General features: G+C 36.7%; 8 protein-coding genes across 12 annotated transcripts in view; 5 read left to right on the top strand and 3 right to left on the bottom strand.

Moving 5' to 3' along the window:
• The window catches only part of LOC105457033 (ras association domain-containing protein 8), a 4,788-nt gene extending 641 nt beyond the window's left edge, over positions 1-4,147 (top strand). The window contains exons 2-10 of the mRNA XM_011701443.1: positions 244-354; positions 508-813; positions 992-1,115; positions 1,257-1,489; positions 1,570-1,731; positions 1,860-1,976; positions 2,060-2,199; positions 2,374-2,681; positions 2,774-4,147. Coding sequence (XP_011699745.1) covers positions 244-354; positions 508-813; positions 992-1,115; positions 1,257-1,489; positions 1,570-1,731; positions 1,860-1,976; positions 2,060-2,199; positions 2,374-2,681; positions 2,774-2,874 — 1,602 coding nt within the window. The 3' untranslated portion in view covers positions 2,875-4,147. The remainder of the gene's footprint in view (positions 1-243; positions 355-507; positions 814-991; positions 1,116-1,256; positions 1,490-1,569; positions 1,732-1,859; positions 1,977-2,059; positions 2,200-2,373; positions 2,682-2,773) is intronic.
• Positions 4,148-4,365: 218 nt separating this feature from the next.
• LOC105457032 (replication factor C subunit 3) lies at positions 4,366-6,624 on the top strand. Its single transcript, XM_011701442.1, has 5 exons — positions 4,366-4,615; positions 5,015-5,152; positions 5,309-5,471; positions 5,584-5,902; positions 6,054-6,624. Exons 1-5 carry the CDS (start codon positions 4,529-4,531, stop codon positions 6,409-6,411), a joined length of 1,065 nt encoding a protein of 354 aa, XP_011699744.1. The 5' UTR covers positions 4,366-4,528; the 3' UTR covers positions 6,412-6,624.
• Positions 6,625-6,659: 35 nt separating this feature from the next.
• LOC105457031 (succinate dehydrogenase cytochrome b560 subunit, mitochondrial-like) lies at positions 6,660-8,101 on the bottom strand. The gene is made up of 5 exons (XM_011701441.1): positions 7,991-8,101; positions 7,858-7,914; positions 7,391-7,587; positions 7,149-7,291; positions 6,660-6,885 (listed from the first exon to the last, which is right to left on the bottom strand). The coding sequence occupies exons 1-5, from the start codon at positions 8,008-8,010 to the stop codon at positions 6,781-6,783; spliced, it is 522 nt and encodes a 173-aa protein (XP_011699743.1). The 5' UTR covers positions 8,011-8,101; the 3' UTR covers positions 6,660-6,780.
• A 483-nt stretch (positions 8,102-8,584) lies between these two features.
• Positions 8,585-13,824, bottom strand: LOC105457030 (spermatogenesis-associated protein 20). 2 transcript variants are annotated; one of them, XM_011701440.1, is made up of 13 exons: positions 13,506-13,824; positions 12,669-12,854; positions 12,179-12,554; positions 11,829-11,954; positions 11,651-11,740; positions 11,302-11,565; positions 11,053-11,232; positions 10,663-10,872; positions 10,388-10,580; positions 10,121-10,292; positions 9,850-10,052; positions 9,413-9,609; positions 8,585-9,295 (listed from the first exon to the last, which is right to left on the bottom strand). In XM_011701440.1, exons 2-13 carry the CDS (start codon positions 12,812-12,814, stop codon positions 9,023-9,025), a joined length of 2,430 nt encoding a protein of 809 aa, XP_011699742.1. In that variant the 5' UTR covers positions 12,815-12,854; positions 13,506-13,824; the 3' UTR covers positions 8,585-9,022. The 2 variants fall into 2 exon arrangements, with proteins under 2 accessions (XP_011699742.1, XP_011699741.1); XM_011701439.1 differs by having other exon boundaries at positions 13,510-13,824.
• Positions 13,825-14,218: 394 nt separating this feature from the next.
• LOC105457028 (probable protein BRICK1-B) lies at positions 14,219-15,370 on the top strand. The gene is made up of 3 exons (XM_011701433.1): positions 14,219-14,589; positions 14,683-14,765; positions 15,228-15,370. The coding sequence occupies exons 1-3, from the start codon at positions 14,469-14,471 to the stop codon at positions 15,252-15,254; spliced, it is 231 nt and encodes a 76-aa protein (XP_011699735.1). The 5' UTR covers positions 14,219-14,468; the 3' UTR covers positions 15,255-15,370.
• LOC105457029 lies at positions 15,279-16,855 on the bottom strand. Of its 4 annotated transcripts, none has more exons than XM_011701434.1 (3): positions 16,586-16,855; positions 15,774-16,070; positions 15,279-15,679 (listed from the first exon to the last, which is right to left on the bottom strand). In XM_011701434.1, the coding sequence occupies exons 2-3, from the start codon at positions 16,060-16,062 to the stop codon at positions 15,459-15,461; spliced, it is 510 nt and encodes a 169-aa protein (XP_011699736.1). In that variant the 5' UTR covers positions 16,063-16,070; positions 16,586-16,855; the 3' UTR covers positions 15,279-15,458. The 4 variants fall into 4 exon arrangements, with proteins under 4 accessions (XP_011699736.1, XP_011699737.1, XP_011699740.1 ...); XM_011701435.1 differs by lacking the exon at positions 16,586-16,855 and adding an exon at positions 16,419-16,570; XM_011701438.1 differs by lacking the exon at positions 16,586-16,855 and adding an exon at positions 16,459-16,570.
• A 280-nt stretch (positions 16,856-17,135) lies between these two features.
• LOC105457025 lies at positions 17,136-17,897 on the top strand. The gene is made up of 3 exons (XM_011701431.1): positions 17,136-17,283; positions 17,405-17,528; positions 17,600-17,897. The coding sequence occupies exons 1-3, from the start codon at positions 17,254-17,256 to the stop codon at positions 17,743-17,745; spliced, it is 300 nt and encodes a 99-aa protein (XP_011699733.1). The 5' UTR covers positions 17,136-17,253; the 3' UTR covers positions 17,746-17,897.
• Positions 17,898-17,998: 101 nt separating this feature from the next.
• LOC105457026 (farnesyl pyrophosphate synthase-like) overlaps positions 17,999-24,371 on the top strand; it is a gene marked incomplete at its 3' end in the record, with an annotated part of 15,693 nt that continues 9,320 nt past the window's right edge. The window contains exons 1-3 of the mRNA XM_011701432.1: positions 17,999-18,826; positions 23,484-23,652; positions 24,078-24,218. Of these exons, the coding sequence (XP_011699734.1) occupies positions 18,699-18,826; positions 23,484-23,652; positions 24,078-24,218 (438 nt within the window). The remainder of the gene's footprint in view (positions 18,827-23,483; positions 23,653-24,077; positions 24,219-24,371) is intronic.

The raw sequence follows: 24,371 nt of genomic DNA, 5'->3' as shown, positions 1-24,371 counted from the left end.
TATATATATAAAGTCTAATTATTTATTAGAAGACAATTAAAAATATATAAATATATAAAGTTAATTATTTATTAGATAAGATAACAATTAAAAAAATTATTGAAACTTGATTGGTAATATATTTAATATATCTCACATTAGCATATTTATTGTCATTAAGAATCATGATTGCTTTATTTTACCTCTTGCAATAATTCTGTTTGCTCATTTTTTAAATAAGTTATTGTTGACGATTGTTTGTAGGATGTGGTGTATGCACTTGCTCACGCTACAGCTCAGACAGGTAGATTCACATTGGTAGAGCGTTGGCGAACCAACGAACGTTTGCTGGCTCCGTACGAGAATCCTCTTAAGGTAAAGGCATATCTTCTACATATACTCTGCATGAATATCATAAGCTGATAATATTGTATCATTAGTTAAATATAAACATCTTTAGTAAATCAAAATTAATATAATTGCATATTCAAAATGAAGAATTGACAATATATCGTTTACATTGATTAGATTTTGATGAAATGGGGCGAATACTCTTCGGAAGTTCAATTGATTCTGAGACGTTCCACGCCGGAAAATAAAACGAATGCATTACCGTCAAGACTAACGTATGCGTCGCGTGCAAATGGATTACCAATTTCATTACCTGAGCATGGAACAGGTACTGCTGCCATGCAGGACGATAGCAAAAATGTGTCAACCATGCAAAGTTCAGATTTCGATGATATGCAGGGAGGATTGGACAGAAATAGAGACACTAGGAAATCGCTTACATTCAGTGGGTTTCATGGAGGTATTACAGAAGGTAGTACAGAGGTAAGTCTACATTTTTAAAACATTTAGGTAAAAAAATATATATACAAATATATATTTTGTTGTAAATTCTTTTGAATCAGTAATGTTTATAAGATTGTGCCTTTACATTATGTCTTTGTTCACAATAATTTTTTGTAATTAATTTTTACTATATGTGCAAATAAAAATGTTATTTCAGATTCAAATGGAGAACAATGTGGCTGTAGTTCAGCCCACGCCACATTTAAAGAATAAGGATTTGAACGTTCGCAAAAATGTACAAAAACCAGCTCAGTCACCTACACGAGGAACTAATACTGAAAGTGAGTTATTCAATTGTAATTTATTATCTACATTAAGTACGCTGACGCATAATTTGAATCGTATTTCAAATTATATTTCATGCTACAATAATTCTCATAATATTAATCTCTTATTAATTTATCGTTTTTTTTCATTGCCAGTTGCAACACACTTGTCGCAAAAAAAGGTGCGTGAGGTTCTACCCTACAGAGAGCCTCCCGGCCCAGCTTCGCCACCCTTACGCACTTTGCCACCCTACCGAGATCCACCGCCGCCGAATTTAAACAGTCCTGGAAGATCGCAATTTGTGCACGGCAGCGGAAGTCCTCACGTGCACAAAGACGATCAACCGTCTTCTAGTAATTCCATAAAGTTGAAAAGGAATCTTATCCAGGTTTGTTAACTATAATTATATTTGATATAATAATGTGTTTTTTTTTTCCGCATGCACATTTAAAATATATTTTTTTGTAGGAATTTCAAGACACGAAAGTACCTACACAATCTGTTAATCCACTTTCTGTCACGGCACAAAATATGGCAACTGTCGCTTATACTCAACGATACGTTGAACTTATAAGACTAGTCAATAAGCAACGGGACACTATTAATGCTCAACAAGCTGATCTAACAAAAGTAAAATACCTTCTTTGATCTAAGATACCTAAGAATTTTTTAAAATAATTATTAATTCACTTAAGATTTATTTGATTAATCTGTCTACAAAAATGTACAATAAACTATATAATAATTATTCATTTTAGTTCGATGCAGAAATATTGTATTGGGAAACAAAGAATAGGGAACAAATGCATCAAATGGATTATATTTCTCAAGAAATGAATCGCATTGAGTCTACTGGTCGTATCATCGAGGAACAAGTAACTTTTTTCTTTTTTTTTTTCTAATATATATGATTACGTTATTGTCAGACGAATTATTAATTATTATTTATTTCAATTAGTTGAAAGAATTGGCTCATGTGGAAGAGGAAAGCGAAATAGTTAGGCAGCAGGAAAAAACACTGAAGTCAGAAATAACGTTGCTTAGATCAAAGCTTGCCAATTGCGAAACGGAGCTCCTTCAATGTAAAAATAAGATTAGGTAAATGCAAGCAATGTTTTTTTTATAGAGAAAATTGTAAAAGTTATTTGTTATCGTTATATCTCAGATATTCATTAACATTATTAAGGTATACTAGATATTCATTAACATTAATATAAGAGAGATTGCATTGCGAAAATCGATATGACGTAATAATGAGACTTATAATTACAGGCTAGTTATGGAAGAACTTGCGTTGGAGCAACACAATATAAGCCGTGAAACAGATGAGCGGCAAATTATGGAACGGAAAATAATCAGCGAGGTGGAGCATTTACAAAATGAGGTCGAGCAAGCTAAACGCGCGACTGAGTTAGCTTCGCAGCATGCAGAATCTTTAAAATTGGAAGTGGTTAACCTGGAGTCGGCCATCGTTGAGAAGAAATTACAGGTAGAGAGATTGGTAGCCGACATGAAAGAGGCAAATCTGCAGAGTTTGGCTGTTGCGTGCTCAGATGAGCAAGTCAAATCTTTATTGGAAGGTATTTACATCATATTATGTATATATGAATGTGTTGTTAAGTTCGTTTTGCATGTACAAATTGTTTAACGAATAAAATCATTCAATTATCAGGTGCCCATAAACCTGGAAGTACACGTAAGATGATAGGATCGCCAAGGCAATTGGAAACTGCAGTACCCACAAGTAAGAATCCACATGGTGTGTGGGTATAAGTAAAGAAACCGGTATACCTGATACTGTCTTATATGTGAGAAAGCATATCAAAGAATATACGTTAAAATATTTCTATTGTTTATATTGTTTGAAGTATGTTTGAAAACTTACTTTTTCTACATATCTTTTATGCATTTATTTTAGTAGTATTATTATTATGTGTGTCATCGATAAGTTTTTATCCTTGTGTATCTTAATCATCCCATTTATTCACAAAATATTTGTGAAATGAGATTTATAAATTTAACAGTTACATAAATGACGCGTATTTTTGAGTATACTTAATATATTCTATACATTTTGATGATTATTAAAGAAAAAGAAATTTTGCTTTTGAATATTATATGTATTTGTTAGTAAAATTTCTTTTTATGATCAAATTTATATCAATAGTTTTTTAGGTGTATAGATAATTATAGTTTACATAGGAAATAGTACGTCTAAAAATCAAAATTACTAGTACTCTCTATTAATATTGTGTACTTATATTTATATTTTACAAATAGCTATTTTATATTCTTTATAATATTAAGAAATATTTTGCCATAATAGATTTAATTATGGTTTTATACTTTTTCGCATATTATAATCACAAATGTCAATAGGTATTAGTATTAATGATTGACTTAATTACATGATATTTTTAATATTTTCCATGAATTATTAATGCCATGTTAACCGTGAGATACTAAAAATATTTGATAAGTTTGCATTTGAACTTTTTTTTGATTAATTAACTTAAAAAAAAACATGTTTAAAATTGCAAAAGGGTTTATCTGAAAAATCTTTAAAATCCAAAGTTTGCACATTCATGACTTTAATATGTGTATGACGTGAGACATGATTATATATTTTGATTTAAAAAGAATATTTTGATGCAAATCAACGGTTTTGGCATAGCATGGACAATATATCATAAATATATAATTTTTTATATGTAAATCCCGAGTATTTTTATGACACATGGATATTTTTATTAAGAACACATTTATTGTGTATACCTGTAGCTATAGAGTTGAAATGTATACATCTTATAGTATTAAATAGAAACGTTATAATTAATATCTGCAATATATTTGAACAGCGTAACTGCAGTGCAATAATTGGCACATGATCTTTGTCTCAAAAATAACAAATATAATTCTGTATGTATACATCCATATGCAGTTTATGCGTTCTATAAAAGTATCGTTCTAGTAAGAACCAGTCCTAGTTTAATTACTCTAGTTTAATTAAATTTTTCTGGCTAAAATAAATATCTGTTGCATATTTTATGAATTATTATTAATTAATTTTCCTCTTATTCTAAGAATTCTTATTCTATTCTTTTCCTTTCGTGTCGATTGGTCTTTTTCTTACGGTAACCTTCAATTATATATTATCAGTATGTACATGTAATTTAAATACAATATTATTTAATTAAATTACAGTATACATATGTAATTATACATATATGTACACATAAATATATAGGCTACTTGCCGACGGTTGCTAAAATCACTAATGTCTTGCAATAAACAATTTTTCAACCGTCGGTACGAGTCACGAATTCTTTTGTTGTGTAATACAGGGAGCACTTGACGTTGGAAATCTTACAATTAATTTTGGAATAACACTCGACGTTTGTGATAGATCTGCTTAATCTGCGATAAAATGAGTTTGTGGGTGGACAAATATCGTCCGACGACACTTGCGAAGCTGGATTATCACCTCGAGCAAGCGGAGGACTTGAAAAATATGGTAATATATTACAATACTGAAGCAATGGAACGTTATCTGATGAATGAGAGGTTAACCGGCTTTATAAAAGCGCGCCACCCGAAAACACAATGACACATATCGAATTTTTTCTCAAAATAGAGTGATGTGACAGTCGATGAACATAATTTTTTTGGAAATATGTATCACAAGTCTAAATACATAAAAAAAAATTAAAGCGGTTTTATAGATTTAAGTTATAATAATATAGATTTATGTTAAAATGTATTAAAATGATATATTTATATAAACTAATTGGTTTTAATATAAATATAAATTAATATTTACTTAAAACGCTTGCGAAAATACAAAATTATATCGACTTGGCTATAGCATAAGAATTTGAATTATTTTGATTTTATTTCTATTTAAAAAAAACAGGTGCAGAAACGAGACTTTCCACATTTATTAGTACACGGACCCTCTGGCGCAGGAAAGAAAACTCGAATATTATGCATTTTAAAGGAACTTTACGGAGTTGCGGCTGAGAGATTAAAAATAGAAAACATGCAGTTTGAGGTAAATTTATTTTGTTCTGTTCCAATTACATTAAGCTGTCATTAAAAAAAATTTTTAGTTTTAGCACATTTGTAATCATTTGTATTCTACAGATTACATGGAAAAATATAAAAAAATAAGAAAAATATATTAAAATATTATTTTTGATACTTTCAGACACCGTCTAAAAAGAAATTAGAAATATTGACAGTAACCAGTAATTATCATACAGAAGTAAATCCGAGCGATGCAGGAATATATGATAGAATTGTTGTCATGGAATTAATAAAAGCGACTGCTCAAACGCATCACATAGACATAGGCCAGAAGGATTTTAAAGGTATTTAAGAAAATGTTATCAAAACATTCTAAACATGTTATAGAGATATTTTGTATGATAAAAATATTATATAAAGACTAAAATTATAATATTACATGGTACTATTAAATAGTTGTACTGCTGACAAATGTGGATCAACTTACGAGAGATGCGCAGCACGCGCTTCGTAGGACGATGGAGAAGTACATCGGTACGTGCAGGTTGATTCTTTGCGCGAACTCGACGTCGCGAGTCTTGCCTGCGATTCGATCGCGTTGCGTGCGAATCAGAGTCCCCGCGCCAACCGCCTCCGAGATCAAGAGTATTTTGCACTCGATTTGTAAACGCGAAGGACTTACTCTGCCCGATGCGTTTGCCGATCGGCTGATTGAAGCTAGCAACAGAAATCTTCGACGAGCAATACTAATGCTCGAGGCTTGCAAAGTTCAGCAGTAAGTAATGCTACATGTATATATATATGCATACATACATGAAAAATGTGCTGAATTTTAACAAATGTTTACTACCTTCTTAGCTTTAAAAATTCTCTTTTTTTTTTAATTTCTTAGCTTTAAAATTTCTTTTTTTTTTTTAATTTTTCAGATATCCGTTTATCGCTGATCAAGAGATAACAGAACCGGATTGGCAAGTATACATACGACAAACAGCCAGCATGATGGTCTCCGAACAATCTCCCAAGAGACTTTTAGACATACGCAACAGATTTTACGACCTGTTAACGCGCGCTATACCATGCGACCTTATCTTTAGGGGATTGTTGCAAGAATGCATAAAAAATTGTGACGATCAGTTGAAGAAAGAAATTATCGATGTCGCATCGGAGTATCAGCATAGAATGATACGTGGTTCGAAACCTATATTTCACTTGGAAGCTTTTGCCGCGCGGTTTATGACGATTTACAAGAAATACATTGAATCGTCCTTGGATGGTTTTATATAAAACTCTGTCCGCGTATCGTCTGTACTTTTAAAATCAAGTTTTAAAATATTTTTTTATATCTTTGATAAAACGATATGATATAGTAAGTTTTTATTTAAATAATATGTTTTAATATTGGAACGAAAGTCATGTAGATTTCATGTAATCACTTCTGTAATTTTAAATACAAGTTTAATATTACCTTTTTGCAAAAATAAATGTAAAAATTATACTTATTCACGATTCCAAATTGAATAAAAAGACATTAGTTTTAATAAATTATTTCATTCTGTAATTGAAGCATTAATTCAATACAATATAATCGTAATACAATTACGATTGATGATACAACTAATTTTAAAGAATTATTTCCTGATAAATGTACGACATTTACATCGTCGCAAGTGCAAGTGCAGAAATTATCGCCAATGCAGATACCACATATCCAGTGCTATAAACTTCCTTAATCGATAGAAACATTCCTAAATCCCAAGCCTGTAAATTTATAAATTACATACATGATAATTCATTGATAAAGTGTTAATATATAAGAATATAGATAAGAAGATATCAATAATATATAAGTTAATATATAAGAATATAGATAAGAAGATATCAATAAGATTATTGTGTCAATTTCTTTTGAGCACTAATAGAATAACAAATTGGATGGTAGTAACTGTGAATTTACATTGCTAATAATCCTGTTTGTTTTAAGATTATCTAAAACTATTTTATCTTTACATAAAATCACATACCAAATGACGTATTCCATTGAATGTATGATAAGTAGCAGGCAGACCAAGTAACACCTTGCTAGCGAACAGTACCGGCAAAGGTAAACATAAGTTATCCACTATTTCTATGACGCAAGGGATACCACCTGGTATAAACAATGTGCCTAAAACATAAAATTTAACAGAAAAACATTCAACATTCGAATATGTTTGTGTGGCACATTAGCCGATAAAACGAAATTGAATAAGATCATATGTGTTACCTAAGCCAAGAAACATTGCGTAACTGGCAAGTATCATGCCGGTGGTGCGATGTGTTATCGAGAGCACCGTCGTTAGCTGAACTTGATAGATGGTCAAATGCGGCGACATCGGTCTCTTCAGACGCATATTCTTCTCATCGTGGGATTCGTATGCCGCGTTTGACAGTAACGGTTTGGAAACCGTGGAGCTGAGGGGGCTAAAACGCACACACAGTTTATCTTTACGTTACAAGACGCAATTAATAAAAATCAAAGTGGCAAGATTTATGTAGACGAATATAAGAAATTTTATTAAAGCTACGCCAAGTGAGTAGTGCTGTACTTAATGTATAATACATTAAGTACAGCACTACCATGGCTATATCATAAATAATCATGGCTATTTTTTTCGTAGAAAATTATAAAAATTTGATGTCTGCATATGACAGTTATGTAAATAAGAGGTTACGTATTGCATAAGAACTCACCTACACGTGTACAAGCTCCGAAAATGTCGAAAATCGACATTACGCCGGCAGAGAAGTCTAAAAAAAGCGGAACGTTGTTTTTGTTACAACCGGATAAATAGATTTTGTAAAAAAAATCCAATTTACGACATACCTCGTATAGACCAGCGCCATTTTTGTTGACGTTTGTAAATACTAGGCGCTGTACTTTCGACAGCTGATAAGAGAGCGTGTTAAATCGCGGATATATATTTTTTTAATATAACTGTAGCAGGATCTTTAATTAACGCAATAAGCAACGTCGTATCCTTAAATGTCATAAATAATTTTAGCTGATGTAAACAATTTTCACAGCGGAAAATTGTTGGCTAAATTCAAGTAAAACTTAATGATTTATGAGGGAGAAATATCATTTCTCCCTTATTACCATAAGGGAGAAATGATACGATGAAATTTCTTGCGCATCATTTGTAAATCTAGAAAATTTGAATGAAACAAAAAATGGGATCGCTTAATTTAAAACGTAATCATCAGGTTCGCCTGTACATATCCCAATTTGTGACATAATATGAGGGTTTTCTTGAGAATTGTTAATTTAGTACTCTTATCGGATCCTCTTTTTTTAATCATTAGATTTCACTTATATTAATTAACTTGATCATACATGAACAGTATTTCTAATAACGTTTAATTAAATTTCATAAGGTGTGTATCGAAATTAGGATTTTTAATAACAGAGACTTCATCAAGAATGGTGTAACTGGTTTATCACTGTTACATCCCCATAAATTTACAGAATATTAGAATATAATTAGTAGAATTCACGCATTAAAATCGTATTTTCACATTAAAGTACAGAAGTACATGTACAAGCTACATGATCTCCCCCCCCCTTTTTTTGGATTGAGACATATTTCTCAATTTCTAAAAAATCACAACTAAAACTCTTCTTTTTTTTCTATCTTACGAATATCTATACATCAGTTTATCAGTTGTAACATCGCTGCCGATTATTTATTTGTGCTTACCAATGTTGTACTCAATCGTGCTAGCGAGTGTACTAATCTACGAGCTAAAAGATTGCACTATTTAACATTGTATTATTTTCGGCGGTCTTTCCCCATTTCGTTGCTCCGCCGACACATGACCGACGCATGTTGTAATATACATTGTAACGCGGGACCATTTATAAGTCGGTAAACACCTTTTTATTTAACTCAGAAATCAGAACGTCAGGCTCTGTAATGGGTAGAGTGCACGAATGATCGCGGCATACGAGGACCGTCGTCCGCTTTGCAAATGTCTCCGGCTTCAGTTTTTTAACAATCATATTCTTACGGGCCAGTATGTTGTTGTCGGAATCGGCTAATATAAGCACTCTACCAGGTATCAGACGCGAGCGGATTATTTCCAGCATCTTAATCGTCTCCTCGGAATCCGCTTTGCCCGCAATATAAATCTGGAAGAGCAAAACCGATTGTACAGTAGAAATGTGTTAAGAGCATTCACAGTCTCAGCGAAAGCGCCGTTGCTAGCGGCATAAGACAAGCAGAGGCACACACATACACACACACACCTGCGTCGGATGATGATATTCGATCAACGCTAACATCATTTGTGGACACGCAGCTGGACAGTTCACAAGTTTGTTGCCGAACGCGCACAGAAGTTTTTCAGCTTTATTCTTGAATTCGTCGCGATCCAAGTAAATCGCTAGGCGCAGCAGATTCGAACATGCAATTGAATTGCCGGATGGTTGCGCGCCATCGTCAGCTGTAACAGAAGACATTAAATTATGTTCATAAAGTTTAGACTGAAGATCTATACTGACAATTGAGACCCCGAGATAATCAACAGCGTTATCTAATTAAATATTTCGATATGATATAATCTTTATTAGGTAGAATTAGATTTCGTTTGACTTTATTTGCTTGACATTGCGACCACATGCATTAATTAAATTTTGATGTTAAACGGTCAAATTAAAATTACTAGAAAAGCAGCCAAACATACAGTCTTTCGTTTGTGCGAGTATCGGCTCCTTGGCCATAGCAAAGTAACCGCCGTCATTCCGATCCCAAAATAATCGGTTTTCGATATCCTGCAGTTTTTCAGCAAGCTCGAGCCAATGCGTATCGAAGGTGGCCTCGTACAAATCGAGCAATCCCTTCGTGAAGAACGCGTAATCCTCATGGAAGCCAGGTATCGGGACATTCCTGTGTATTTGCACAGTCATCATAGATCTCGCATCGTAATACTGATACGGAGATAAGAGATCACTCACCTTTGTACAATTTCGTCGTTATCCTTCCTGCGGTAACAACTGCGAAGTAGTACACGTTTATCTTCATCAAACAGATATTTCTCCACGAATCTGGCAGCTTCCGTCGCTGCATCAACATACGTCTTATTTTTTACGGCTATTCCAGCACGCGCAAGGCCACTTATCATGAGACCTGTAAATAGATGACAAATCGTTAGACGTTACGTTGGAAACGCGCGTCACGAAATCCATCACGGCACGATAATGGCACGAATTATTATTCATTACCGTTCCATGCTGTGACGATCTTGTCGTCCAGGCTAGGACGCGGTCTACGTTCTCTCTCTTCGTACAACATCTCGTAGGCTTGTTTAAGATATTTCTGTGTCTCCTCTGCGCTAAACTTGAAATGGCTAGCGGTGTCTTCCACCCCCGACTGCATCGAAAGTACATTTTTGCCTGTAAGCTCGCCATGAGGATCCTGCGGGACAATCGCATTCACAAATTTTGCTTTATATAAGTATTTGTTGTTTCACGATATCGATATCGTATGCAAAACATACTTGTGGCCTTTCCACATTTCCCTCCTTCCGCACTGAGAACTGTCGGCAGACAAGGTCAAAATACGTAACATTGTCCTTACCAGGTACTTTCTTTTTTAAAACACTCTTAAGATTGTCATAGGTCCAAACATAAAACGCTCCCTCCCGTTTCACTGTGGCATCAGCCGTAGGTAGCGAATCCGCATCCTCCGCGCTGAAGAAGCCACCTTCCTGAATAACGTACATGCTGTAAATATTTTATATCCTCCCACATGTTTGTCGCTCTGTACAACTTTGATTTCAAAAGGTCTAAGTGAGGAAAAATATTTCTCGTAAGTTAGAATTTCGCAAGCATTGTATCTAGGATGAACATACTAATGGACGATTAAAATGAAAAAGCAGTATAAGTACCGGATGTTGCAGCATGCGTAGAACGTACGATCCGATGTCCTCTACAATATCGGCAAAAAAGGAATCTTTTGTGATGAGATACGCGTCGGCGTAGCATTGTATTAACTGAGCCTGATCGTAAAGCATTTTCTCGAAATGAGGAACTTTCCATTGAGAGTCGACGGTGTACCGGTGAAATCCCTGAAAAACAAATAATTTAAGCCAACCCGATTCGCGTTATAATAACAAAAACTGACAAACGAGCCTTACTTTTCCTATGAAATCGTGAATTCCACCATAGGCCATTTTCTTCAAGGTATTCAGACATGCATTTAAAGTCATCTCGACCAACATGGCGGAAGTAGTTAGAACATGCATTCTGAGGAGAAAATTCAAGTTGCTCGGCTCGGGAAATTTCGGCGAGTTCGGACTCATAGCGGCTGAACTGCCAAACCCGCCGTCATCCGAATCGTATATGTTCAATAGGATGTGAGCGCACAAGAAAGCGCAGTCAATCGCGGGAACTCCATCGTCCTGTAATATAGAAATCAACGAATAAAATACGACGTTGAAATTAATTTTAAATTTTCCAAATCTTTCAATATATTCATTCGTTCACTTTTATGTCGTGCCTGCTCGTGGCCAATTCCTTCAAACGTTCTGCTATGGTAGCGGCAGATTTAACCATTTTGTCTCTCCCTTCCGTCCACTGGAATAAAAGAAAATATGATTTACAAGCCTAATTTCGTCCTACGGAACAGGACGAAATTAATAACACGATATGCGCATGTACATACCTCCTTCACAATTCGTGTCAAATACAGCGTAAACATTTCACGGCTGAAATACGTTCCGCCCGTTATCGGCATCAAATCCGGCGTCAGAAAAACGTTCAGCGGCCAACCGCCGTGGCCTCTCAATCTCTGTAGATCCATCAAATGTAGATATTTTCGTTAATACATTCAGCAAAGTTAATAAACAATTATAAGTAACATATAGTTATAAGGAACATGTTACGCTTAATATATTTATTAAATGTTAAGTATCAGCGAATCAATAAGCGTCTCGTGTACAAAACATACATTTAGACGTTTATTTTTATATCCTCGGACTTTGCACGATGCATAGCATTAAATTTGATCCTTGCCTGAATAAACATCATGCACATCATGTCGATGTCAGGCCTCTCTTCTCGATCCACTTTGATACTAACGTAGTTCTCGTTCATGATTTTTGCAACTTCCTCGCTCATAAATGATTCCTTCTCCATCACGTGGCACCAGTGGCACGTAGCGTAGCCGATTGACACGAAAATTATCTTGTTCTCCCTCTTTGCCTTTTCCAGAGCCTCGTCGTCCCAGGAATACCAGTCCACGGGATTGATTGCATGTTGCAATAGATACGGTGATTTCTCCAATCTCAGGCGATTCATCTTTACTTCAGGCTTAGGCACGTCGGAACTTTTGCTATCCTGTCGAGATGTCGATGCCTTCTTGAGGGATGACAAGAAGGAATCTGAAGACCTAGTTATTTTAAACATATATGTAGATAATAATCTTCAAATTTTAGTTCTTATCAAATACTAAGCAATATGAATATAATATAAAATCGTGTGCATGCATGTGTAACATAATTACTTCTTCATTTTGCGCTCAATAGGGAGTAGAGTACTTTGGATGAGATGAAAATTTTTACGACACCCGTATGCTCCTGTATTGCACTGTTTCTTAGATAGCTCAGATATGCAGCGAAGTGATATTGAACTACATCTTCCCGAAATCATAACACGCCTGGCATGGAGGGCACACACAGCAAAGATGATCCTATAAATATAATAATACATACCATTGAATAATTATTAAATTATTACTATAACTAATATTATTAATTATTAATATTACACTAAGTATTAAACTGAATAAGTAGTATTATAATAATGTTGCTTATTTAACAAACAATATGCATAATAAAAATAGATTGGTAAGTGGTGTTTTTGAATTCAAAAAAGGGGATTTTTAGAAGTTCAAATTCTATGCATTGTAACATGTATATAATTGTTTAGATGCGTCTAAAATAAACAGCTAAACTTGAGCAATCCATTCTAAAATATCCTACGTACACAGTGGTCCATTTATTATCTACTATCAATGTTCAATTTAGAAGATATATTAAATTTAAATGGACAATTGACTATATCATTGAAAATGCATTAAAATAAGAAATTTATTCAGAAAGACGAGTAGTATTTTACAAGATACTGCAACTCGTGGATCACGATAAGCGAACGTATTCAGAAACGCTCGGGGAGCAGTTATCAAAATTCGCGGGGTATCTGATATCAGATACAAAAGCAGAAAATGGCGAATCTACGTTTCTACCAGACGACTGTCATTGCATGACAGAGCGATATTCAGCTGTCGCGAAATCATCTGCCAGCCTTTCGACGGCGCGCGATTAGATAAAAACATGCATACCCACCGATAACGGCGATAAGCGTACACGAGGACTGTCACGAGTGTCCAATCTTCTTCTTTTTCAAAGGGTTAGCGGCTCTCAGAATGGGTCCACTTTGACTAATGCTAATGCGTTGATTAAATTAAATATAGTGTAGATTGCACCTTCCTTCGGTACGAAATTATACGTAGGTCTTTTGCGGAGAACCTTCAAACAGCTGATTTGGATGATAAAGCGCAATATGTCAATATGTATATGTGTATTCCGAAACGCAGGTGATGAGCGGCGAGCTGGCGGCACCAGTCACAAATCGTCGCTAAGGGTGCGTTCTCACTGAGCTAAATTAATGACGCTAAAATTAATGACTTCTATTCTATCTCCAGTTTCATTTCTAGTTTCTATCTCTAGAATGTTGAGTAACCTAAAAAGATATCTTTTCTAAGTACCATGGGACATATGGAAATAAATTTTGCGTAACAGAAAACGCGTAACGCTTTCGATTGGTTACGTGATACGCGTTACATGAAAAATCTCTGCCAACTCCACTTAGCAGAGACTCGAACCCCACTTAGCGAAGATTCAAACCCAACTTAGCAGAGACTCGAACCACATTTTAGTGGAGATTTGGAGTCGCGCGGCAAATTATGCAATAAAATATATGTTTTGATCGATTAATTCGTGACGCGCTCAGTGGGAACGCACCCTAATTCGCAACTAGTTAGTTTAGTAATCACCCGCTAGATGTAGTTTCTGAACGTAGCCCTGGATGAGAATACGATACGAGACTCCGGAAATCAATTTTCGGTGTTTGGAGTTCCGAGTGTAATCGTCTCTGTCGATCGACGATCTGACACATTCCAAACAATGCGATAGAACTGTGTGCAATAGAACTGGGAGGGGAGGGAACGCTGTTCGCTCGAATTATATCGGCAATTTAGCCAGAGAAAAATCGAGAAAGAGGATACACCGCGACGACGAGGAGAATGGCTGCCATACACCGGGAAGCGATACAAAAACAGATCCAACAGGACTGGGCTAATCGCGAATACATAGAAGTTATCACTGGCAGTATTAAAAAGATCACGGATTTTCTCAATTCTTTCGGTAATTCCCTATTAAATTCTTGCTCGCGAAACTGCCGACTTAATACCACATCTCAATACTTGTATATTTATATCTTTCTTTTTTTCTTGTTAGATATGTCTTGTAGATCGAGGATAGCGGTCCTCAATGAAAAGCTCACGACCCTCGAACGGAGAATAGAATATCTCGAGGCATGCGTAAGTGATTTGTATTTTTTTCTTATTCACATGTAATGCGCATTGAGCATATAACTTGTAAGCCTGTTCTGCATAGCTGAACACTGCTGGTTCACAGCTTACCTTTCTCTTTCTACGTTGAAAGAAGATAAACTCGTGAACTAGTGCAGCCAGTTTATTTATAAACAACAAGCCTTATTTTACATGTATCATAGAATCTTGGAATAAAGAATGGGTATTTATTGATGAAAATAGTGTAAACACGGACATACATGCTAAATGCGCATTAATCATCGTTATAAGCGCGTTCTGTGAATATAAACCTTAAATTACATTATTCAATTATAGAAAGTAATCTATTTCTTAATTGTACACATAATGTGGCATTTCCCTTGTGAGGTTGCTGCAAGGCAAAAATACATGCATTTTTATCTTTCATTATCTACTTATATCAATGATTTCATAATTCCGTTTATTTCACAGGTCACAAAGGGCGAAACGCTGACGTAATACTTCCACGTGTACTACACGATGTTCTTTTTACAATCCTTTTTATTTCCTGTATACTAGAACCTTAATAAATACATGACGAAAGCGAGCACACGCGCATTTCGTATTTCTCTGTATCATCAATTGTACAATATGATTTATTCCCACATCTGACTCGTAAATCAGCAGCGTTAACTAATCCCCCTTTCTGTACATGAAATATCGTTACTCCCAGGGTCTGGGTCCTCGGGTATCTTTGATGAGGGTGAAGTCGAAGGGGAAAGTGGTATATTGCCGTCGTATTTCCGGATTCAACGGAAGGGGATTCCAACCGCTCAAGTCGCCGAACTTCTTGGTTACGGCGCATCCGATTATTACCATTGTGAGATGATAGGAGAATGGGCCGTTCTTCAGCCAAGGATAGCTGATCCCGCCTGCGGCTAACGCTGCAACGAGCAAACAACGACATTCGATAACTCTCCGATTATAACTCTCTGGCGAACTGATCGTTGCTGATCGCACGATCCATGCTTTACGTACAGGCCAGAATGTAATTGAAGTAGCCGTCCTTTCCCCTGATTTTCGTCGTTGCGTACGCCACGGAGGCGAAGGTGGCGCACATGGCAGTGACAGGCACCACCCAGAAGGACATGCAGTTCACCGTCTGCCAGAAGCCTGCCGTCTGAGATATGAGTATGCAGTCGTATATGCCCACCCCGGCACTACCGGCGAGCCCGTATTTCGTCAGCCCGACCACCTTTTCGAACGGCCGCTGACCCTCCGGGGCATTGCTGTACCTCCAGTTCTCCCACATATACGTTACTAACATGATTGAGGCTGAAACAGACATTTTGCCATGAGCAGATGTACGTAAAAAAAAAAAAAATAATTTATATGTTTCATTTTCGTATCCACAGTGAAGAATTCTGCTAGATTTCCGGTGATCCGTGATCAGTCGATTTTAATGTTAATTGATTAGGACATGTAGTGCGATCGCTGCAGTAATGTACGTCGGTATCGAAAAGCAGGTATCTACACACGGAATTCGATCTAATAATGCGTGGCTCAACCCAATGCTGATAGCTCATTACAATGTCGTGTTTACGACAACAGTTGTTAGATAACAGTTAAGGTCATTTGTTCGGATCTCTCGAGCGACGACCGCATCTCGCACGAATTACGTACGTCTACGGTGTGCCTCTGTCGTGAATTAACAATAGCATACTCCGATCCTATGCAAGCCGCGAGAAGGAGAAGCGTAACGAAATGCCGAGATGGATATATTTTAGCCAAAGATGACATAACCGGACGTGATGTTCTATATATATATCTATGTGTGAACGTGTACGCACCGCGAGTAAGTCAAGCTTTGTGCCAACTTAATTCGCCATAAAGCAGGCAGTGGCACGTCAGCCAGGTTATGTCACACCGTAATCGGAAGATATTTCAAAGGCGATCGTGCGATGTGCATGCGAGTTTCCGCAGTTCGAAAATAGACTTGGCTGCTGTCAGTGAAAAGGCGTACGGTTGGCAGAATTGAAAATTACAGGCGCTACGTTTCGTTTCCTTCACCGAGGAATCAATCAGCTGATGGAAGGACAAGATAAACTTAGGAGCAAAAAATTCAATTCTTACTTCTCATAAGATATTTCTAAGACGTAAGGAATATAACGTGCTAAATAACATTTGATATTTATATTTAATAAATATTAATATTTGATAAATAAATGTCAATGATTAATGTATTTATGTGTATTGAAATCCGCGATTTTTGTCCATATTTACGTTACGCCGACCAATCATTTTTCTTCCTTGATTGCTCGACTCCGGCCGGGCCGACCAATCAGACGTCTTTACAATTTCTGCTTGTCGCATGCTCGCCAACTGCAAAAATGAAATGCTCCGTGTGAAAGAACGAGGCTTGCAGCATTGCAGGACGGTGTTCATTGTCAAAAGGACGCTCGGATCGCCGTGTGCTGATAATCGTTTGATAGATATAATTGTTCGAGATCGTCGCGAAATGTTGCGCGTCATTGCGAGACGGGTACAGGTGCGTATTCGGACTCCGGACTAAACGGAGCTGTCGATCGCATCTCGTTAAACTCGTGTAGTCTGTAAGCCTTTAACCTGCCTGCCTAATTTGCGAGCGTTTCAATCGTCGCTGCTTTCAGGATGCAACAGTCGCGTCTTCGCGGACGTTCAGCGCGCAGAGACCGGCCTCGAGTACCGGCCAATCCACGGCGAATACCGACGTGCCAGGTCTCAGTCGGAATGTTGTCAGCGTTCCAGGCACACGTAAGCTCGAACAGCACTATGTGGGGATCATTCGCAAGACCGGTTTCAGCTTGAACGGAAAATTTGTTTAGCTGTAGGACCCAACGCCTCCAAGGATAAGGAATACAAGAATCCGGAGTACTTTTGCTATCACGTGGACTCGTTCGGGGAAGCTGAAGTAGAATTGGCAAAGTTCAGATTGCCAGTACCATCCAACAAGAGGCCATTCGATAAATGAATGGAAATAAACGATAGGAGGTTTGCAGACAGTAGAGACGAAGTAAGGAATTTGATAAGTTGAGAAAGTGTACAAAAGAGATGACGCGATGACGAGCTGTGTGTTCAAAACTGTGTTACATATTGCTTAAGAAAAATAAGCTTAATATGTTATCTATTCGTGTGATTTCCCCGTTTTCCACCTCATTGTTTTAGACTTGAGAACGAAAATACGTTTTGTTGAATGTTTTCAGGACTGTCGCTTATAAAACATGTAGAAACGGCATCGTGTAAATTTTTCAGCACTTGCCGAAACCTCGGACGAATCTCGCTCGGTTGAGAATCACTGTTTCGGAGTGTTTATTTATATGAAGTTCCGAATATAGTTCGTGCACAGTCGGACTTGATCGTACCGCCGCGCCGTCTCGGTTTCCCTCTCCGCCGCCCCATATCGTCGGTCACAGCTGACTTGCTTCCACGTAGAAACGTGCCAACCATACGATTCTTTGGTCCATGGTATAATGGGCTAATGTATATAACGATGCCGGCGTGGTCGTCACGCCATAGTCGTAGTCGCCAGGCCGCGTAAAGTCGGCTAGCCCGGTCTCCAACGCGTGAGAGAGTGCAACGCAACGGTGACGCGTCCGCGCGACACCCGAGAGGCGAGAAAGAGCCGCTCGACGACGAGAAGGTCCCGGCGCCTCCTCCAGTCGCTCTCAGCTGACGTCACGCCGATCTACCCGTTATCATTCTCGTTCCTTTTCCCTCCTTTATTTTTCCCCTCACATTTTCTCTCCCCTACTCAGCCGACGGGCCGGCCGTCGAAGAACGGGACCCTGGATCCGACCGGCGAGTGCTCGACACGGAGCGCCTCGCCGATGTGAATCCACTCCGCGGAGGTTCGTTCGGGCGTTCTTCAGCACTTCGTCTGTGCCTTCCTAGAATTACACGCGTGTGCTCCAGCGATCCCCAGGCATGTCGTCCGTCGCGCGGAACCGGTTCCTGTCGGCGCTGAACGTCGCACGGCGCCTCGCCGCCGCCGCCGCCGACCACGCGCCCGTTGCACACATGGGCGTGCGCCGCGGGAATGCGGCGTGTTGGAGGTGAGACAGAAGCGCGTTAAAATACCGCGTGACGATCGCTCTGCGGCGAAAAACATTTTCAATTTTCTCAATGGCATAGAATTCGTAAAAGCCTTCTTCGAGGACTTGTACCTCGACCGCGACGAGAACGATAAGTCTGGCGAAGAAGTGCCTTGTCACGTCCCGATGATCCGCAGAAAAAGCGCGAGAGAAGATGAAAAGTGAATCTCGCACGTGACGAGATTTGTTATAGGAAAATTTAGAAAAAATCCGCGAAACGGAATGGGAGAGAGCTTTTTAAATTTAGATAAGAACGAGAAGATATAATTGCTGAATAATTCTGATAAATTCTTTCTTCAGCTGTGTGATTTAAGAGTATTGACCTTCGTATCTTATTCTGATTCGAAATATTTTCACGTCTACTCTTTATGCGTCTGGTGACTGGACACCGCACGTTTTTTGCGACCCACATCATCCTTAAAGATTTTTTTTCTTTCTCTCCTTTTTATGATCTCTTTCAATATCTATTAAATCTTCAAACTAATTAAGGGTTTCTCCATTAACTAATTAATTTTTTACCAACTAATTAATTTCGATCCCATTTAGCGACACAAGCATCATTCTGTCATTTGTTAACATCCAGTAACGGCAAGGATAGAATGACGCTTTATCACTTAAATGAAAAGCACATCAAATCATGGTCAAAAGTAATCACTGAAAGTCGATAAAATATTAAAAATTATTCGAGTATTGATTGGCCCCACATTCCTTTCCAATTAACGATCGATTAATCTTTACTTTAAAACTACCATCGAATTTACCTGAAGAATCTCTCGCGATAAAAACGTGTGATTTCTAGCTGTAACGAGATCATGAAGAACGATCGGTCGATAGCATCTCGTCGTTAGCATGTCAATGCTTAGTTGTCATGCAAATCGTTGACGACAAAAAGAGACTTGTGAGAATCAACAAGCGTTTTCTTCTCCGTTTCTCTCTCTATCGAATACACTTGCGAGAAAGCAAGTTTCGCACTATAAGCGGAGGTCATTTTATGAGCGTTTAATGAGCACCTGTGTGTTAAGATCCCTTGTTGATTTTTCACGAATATAATCGTCGCAGATGTATATACGAGAACATGCGAACGTATGTATATGCTATTCTTGGACGGATCCGCGAAGATCGATTTTGCTACGAGAGAAAATTTTATTGTAGAAATCTTGTTTTACCTGCATTCACAGCTCATATCATTCGATCATCGATGCTTCAGCGATCCATTTAATAATTTTATTTTCTCTTACCCCATTAATTAAAGCTTTTTAGTCTGTTTACAACATATATATTCACAACTGAAATTAATTGGCTCTGTTAATACAGCTGATTTCAAACGCGGACTCTTTGTTTTGACAAAGTGTTACCTATAAATACATTTTTTATTTGAAATGTTTTATCGGCAAATAATAGTCATCATACAAATGCAAATATGTATACATATATAGAATAATGTGCCACATTTTTGTGGGAATAAGAATCACTGTGAGATCACAAAAAATTTGATAAACCTTATCTTGTATATACATCTACAATTATTATACGATTAAGCACGTTTGTGCATCGGAATGTAAAATTCAACGAATTAGAAATAAGGTTTAATAAAATTGATTCTTCAAAAAATTCGGTAAATACAATTCGACAAAAATAAAATTAGACGATGCAAAAATTTAAATTTCTTAAGCTTTGCTTGAATCTCCATTAACTTTTATTCGCAGGTATTTCGAGGGAAGTCCTATACTTATTGCATTCGTTATTTTCGATCGGTTTTGCAATTTGCACGCACTCGCGTGTGTACACACATTTCTGATAAGAGGAATGAAGTCTCATATGACTCATGACGCGTTGATAGCGATTGGCAACGTGTTACAAAATGAAAGCTATTTTTGTATTAAAGAGCGTTCCCCGCGAGACGGTTCCCGCGAGATACGCTGTGAATGCTCTCGCACACATGGACGATCGCTCTCGGAGCTCGGAACGCATTTTGTTAGATCATTGATAAAGTTGTTTACTCGACGTTGTTCCACGCTCGCATTCTACATGCATGCAGGAGCGACGCGCGTGACGTCTGCAACGTGCGCTCGTACTTACGTCGTGGTTATCACGCGGAACGTCGATGGCGTATAGATAAGTTGATTTCCTCATCTTACCTTTCCGCGTTATTCGTTTTTATTAGCGCTCTTTTGTCGTACAGCGAGCAAACAAGGACTCTATTGACACTGACGATTATCGCATTGGCTGCGAACTTTATCGCGCGTATTTCCGAATATTTCTAAGAATTATGTTTCTTATTCAGAAGAGCGAACGATTATTTGATACGGAAGTGCAAGGGATCCGGAAAGTCGCCACATGATTCAGCATAATTATCAAGATATTTGCGGAAATTCTGGATGGCCGTGAAATTAATTATTGTATTTTGCACGTTGTACTGCGTCGCGAATGTTGTGATAAAATACAGTCAAATTTCACTTTGCGAAAGTACTAGTCAGCCATGGAAAGTTTTCCATCGATTTCGCATTCGACAGCCGCGCGATATGAATTGTCAGTTATCAGTCTTTCGGCATGATTATCAAAATATTTGCGGAAATCCTGGATGGCTATGAAATTAATTATTGTATTTTGTACGTTGTACTTACTGTGTCGCATATGTTATACGATAAAATTTTACGTTGCGGAAATCCTAGTCAGCTGTAGAATTTTCTTTAAAGTCAAATCGATTCCGCATTCGATAGACACTCGATGTAAATTGTCAGTTATCAGTAATTATTCGGCATGATTATCAAAATTTTTACGGAAATCTTGGACGGCTATGAAATTAAATTATTGTATTTTGTATTTATCGTGTTGCATATGTTACACGATAAAATTTTACTTTGCGGAAATACCAGTCAACTATGGAATTTTCTTTAAAGTCAAATCGATTCCACATTCGACAGTCGCACGATGTAAATTGTCAGTTACAAATTAAAGTTGTTGTTTGTACAATCGATATCATATTATCGCATTATTATCGTTCGAAACATAATCTATGTAATCGTAATGCAGCCTGGTATGACTTGTAACAGTTGAGGTTGCAGTTAGAACGTAGATAAAAATAGATGTCAACGCAAATGAATTCGACAATTACTTATGCATGCGAACGAGTGCATGTTTATCAGCTGACGAAGTCCAGAGGTTTACACAGATTACAATCTGTTTACTCCTCGGATTTCCTAGTTTATTCCAAAGCTTTGTACATTTAATTTAAAATAGATATACGTCAGTAATAATTTTTTTATTTATTTTATTTTATTTTATTTTTATTAATGCACATTCCGAACGAGTCGCTCTGCTATTGAAATCTTATCAAGATCTCTGCGGGATCACGTTTGTTGAATCAGGCTGGTATTTATAGTCGGTTTTTATTTGAAGATCTTAAGTAATATTTTAAGATGTTAATACGGCTCTGATTGGCTTCTGATCGTATTTAAAACGATCTTAAATATCAGAATTGACTATATAAATATCAGCCAATAAAATTTATAGGACGGATCCTGTGCCGAAGAGCTCTCGAAGTGCGTCTTCGAAAAACAGGTTCTGATCAAATTTCCATACAGTTCGTATCCTTTTATTTATATACCTACGATTTTAATAGCAAAACGGTAAATGTCTCTTGAGTTCGTTTAGAAGCGCGATGTATCCGCGTTGCGTGTCGCGGATTGGCTTCTTGCGTTGACCTTCGCCTCGGCGCTTATTTTGCCGATTGCCGGATGCTGTACCGCGAGAAACATCTCACGCATTCAGAATTAAACACCGCTGTCTTATATAAATAACGTTTCCTGCGGAAGTGTAGACGTAAAATCAAATTCTAAATCAAACCTCGACTGAAGTGTATGAATAAACTTTATTTCATTAGATTCTCCCTTCAACAACTTGAAGTCGTTATTGCCAAGCTCAATCGTTCTTTCTCCGAATAAATGTCCCAAATCGAGTTTAATAACATTACACCTGGACAGATGTGAAGGTATTTAAACTTGGACATAATTTTAAATAATAGAAATTTACATCTCGGCTGTCTAATCTATTCTGCTGTGATACCGATTCGAACGATATTCGAAATTGTATATAAAATTTGAATTTTAAATTATATGATAGTTATCAGTTTATTAAGTTCTCCGACATTTATTTGCGTGATTTTTTAAATTATAATATATCGTACAGGAAGTAACTCAGGTTACAGAGAGAGGTGGGTTCAAATTAAAATTTATTTTATTATTTATATAACAATTATATAAATGCGCAGAACGTTTTATTGTTCACGTGAACTGTATAAGTATGTATAATATAGTTTTGTATTGTTATTGTAATATATATAAGCAAAGAATAGGAATATTTTCAATTGGCTCTCTTTTCCTTCATAAAAAAGCTTCTTGTAAGGCAAAGTAAAGAGTCGGACAAATGAAAAATATTGAATTTATTCTACAAACAAATGAAATATAAATTCGATAAGGGACACCGATTTCATTTTTTGCCATTAAGCTATTCTTTTCGTTAATTTATCGCAACAACGCGATTCGCACGCATGTTGAAGCGATCGTCAGCATCGTCATTGTCATAATCATAATTTTTAATTCATTCGTTACATTTTTAGAACATTGGATTGTAATGTGCGAATGGTGCATTCCGTGACACAACCGACATGGGTAACGAGCAAGGACGAAAGCCGAGAGCTGATGGCAATATGGCCAGACATTGTTCGCGATCTTACGGATGTGGCTAAGAGCTTCAATATTCCTGATGTTACCAAATGGATGGCGAAAGTAAGTTGTTATTAATTAAAATACCGGACAATGGTCTCAGATAAACATATGAAAAATGAGAATAAAATTCATACGATCGATTATAGAATAAATGTTGTCAGAATAATTACATAATATAAATATGACGTAAGATTTCGTAATATATTATTAATGAATATACAAATTTATAAATTAAAATTTTACTCTCTTATAACAACATAATATATAAAATTGTAATTGTAAATTAAAATTAAAACTTAAGATTGATAGCTAAAAAGAAATATATAAATAAATAAAAATGAGTAAGATTTAGTAGAAAATAAAAAAGTCGAGTGCGTTTTACTAATACATAAACATTATAAACAGTTTACAATGAAGAGAAATATGAAGTAATAAGTAATAAATTTGAATGAATATACAGACTGATGCATCTCTGCGTTACACAGGTATTACAGTACAACGTTCCAGGAGGAAAGAAAACTCGTGGCTTAACGTTAGTTTACGCCTATAAACTACTAGCACCAAGTGATCAACTTACGCAAGAAAACATTCGTTTAGTACGGATCTTAGCATGGTGCATAGAATTGGTGCGTAATTCAATTTTTCTATTCTTTACGACACTGATATATTTGATAAATTAATTCGAATTAATAAAACACAGTATATGAAGACATTTATTTGTTATACAGATGCAAGCCCATTTCCTCGTGATAGATGACATACAGGCTGTCTCTTATACA

This window comes from Wasmannia auropunctata, unplaced genomic scaffold (assembly GCF_000956235.1).
Source record: "Wasmannia auropunctata unplaced genomic scaffold, wasmannia.A_1.0 LD335400.1, whole genome shotgun sequence".
NCBI classification, from domain to species: Eukaryota; Metazoa; Arthropoda; class Insecta; order Hymenoptera; family Formicidae; genus Wasmannia; species Wasmannia auropunctata.
This window is presented reverse-complemented; position numbering and strand designations above follow the sequence as displayed.

What these genes read in the sequence shown, in the direction of transcription:
- LOC105457030 (XM_011701440.1), bottom strand. Translation starts at nt 12,814, where the DNA reads ATGATTTCGGGAAGATGTAGTTCAATATCACTTCGCTGCATATCTGAG. An exon ending in TTCACGATTTCATAGGAAAA is followed by an intron (nt 11,233 to 11,301) that starts GTAAGGCTCGTT and finishes TTTGTTTTTCAG; the next exon opens with GGATTTCACCGGTACACCGT. An exon ending in GAAATGTGGAAAGGCCACAA is followed by an intron (nt 10,581 to 10,662) that starts GTATGTTTTGCA and finishes ATTGTCCCGCAG; the next exon opens with GATCCTCATGGCGAGCTTAC.
- LOC105457032 (XM_011701442.1), top strand. Translation starts at nt 4,529, where the DNA reads ATGAGTTTGTGGGTGGACAAATATCGTCCGACGACACTTGCGAAGCTG. An exon ending in TAGAAAACATGCAGTTTGAG is followed by an intron (nt 5,153 to 5,308) that starts GTAAATTTATTT and finishes TGATACTTTCAG; the next exon opens with ACACCGTCTAAAAAGAAATT. An exon ending in GAGGCTTGCAAAGTTCAGCA is followed by an intron (nt 5,903 to 6,053) that starts GTAAGTAATGCT and finishes TTAATTTTTCAG; the next exon opens with ATATCCGTTTATCGCTGATC.
- LOC105457028 (XM_011701433.1), top strand. Translation starts at nt 14,469, where the DNA reads ATGGCTGCCATACACCGGGAAGCGATACAAAAACAGATCCAACAGGAC. An exon ending in GGATTTTCTCAATTCTTTCG is followed by an intron (nt 14,590 to 14,682) that starts GTAATTCCCTAT and finishes TTTTCTTGTTAG; the next exon opens with ATATGTCTTGTAGATCGAGG. An exon ending in TAGAATATCTCGAGGCATGC is followed by an intron (nt 14,766 to 15,227) that starts GTAAGTGATTTG and finishes TTTATTTCACAG; the next exon opens with GTCACAAAGGGCGAAACGCT.
- LOC105457025 (XM_011701431.1), top strand. Translation starts at nt 17,254, where the DNA reads ATGTTGCGCGTCATTGCGAGACGGGTACAG. An exon ending in TCATTGCGAGACGGGTACAG is followed by an intron (nt 17,284 to 17,404) that starts GTGCGTATTCGG and finishes CGCTGCTTTCAG; the next exon opens with GATGCAACAGTCGCGTCTTC. An exon ending in TGTCAGCGTTCCAGGCACAC is followed by an intron (nt 17,529 to 17,599) that starts GTAAGCTCGAAC and finishes AAATTTGTTTAG; the next exon opens with CTGTAGGACCCAACGCCTCC.
- LOC105457031 (XM_011701441.1), bottom strand. Translation starts at nt 8,010, where the DNA reads ATGGCGCTGGTCTATACGAG. An exon ending in CGGAGCTTGTACACGTGTAG is followed by an intron (nt 7,588 to 7,857) that starts GTGAGTTCTTAT and finishes TGTGCGTTTTAG; the next exon opens with CCCCCTCAGCTCCACGGTTT. An exon ending in TCAATGGAATACGTCATTTG is followed by an intron (nt 6,886 to 7,148) that starts GTATGTGATTTT and finishes ATAAATTTACAG; the next exon opens with GCTTGGGATTTAGGAATGTT.
- LOC105457029 (XM_011701434.1), bottom strand. Translation starts at nt 16,062, where the DNA reads ATGTTAGTAACGTATATGTGGGAGAACTGGAGGTACAGCAATGCCCCG. An exon ending in CTTCAATTACATTCTGGCCT is followed by an intron (nt 15,680 to 15,773) that starts GTACGTAAAGCA and finishes TGCTCGTTGCAG; the next exon opens with CGTTAGCCGCAGGCGGGATC.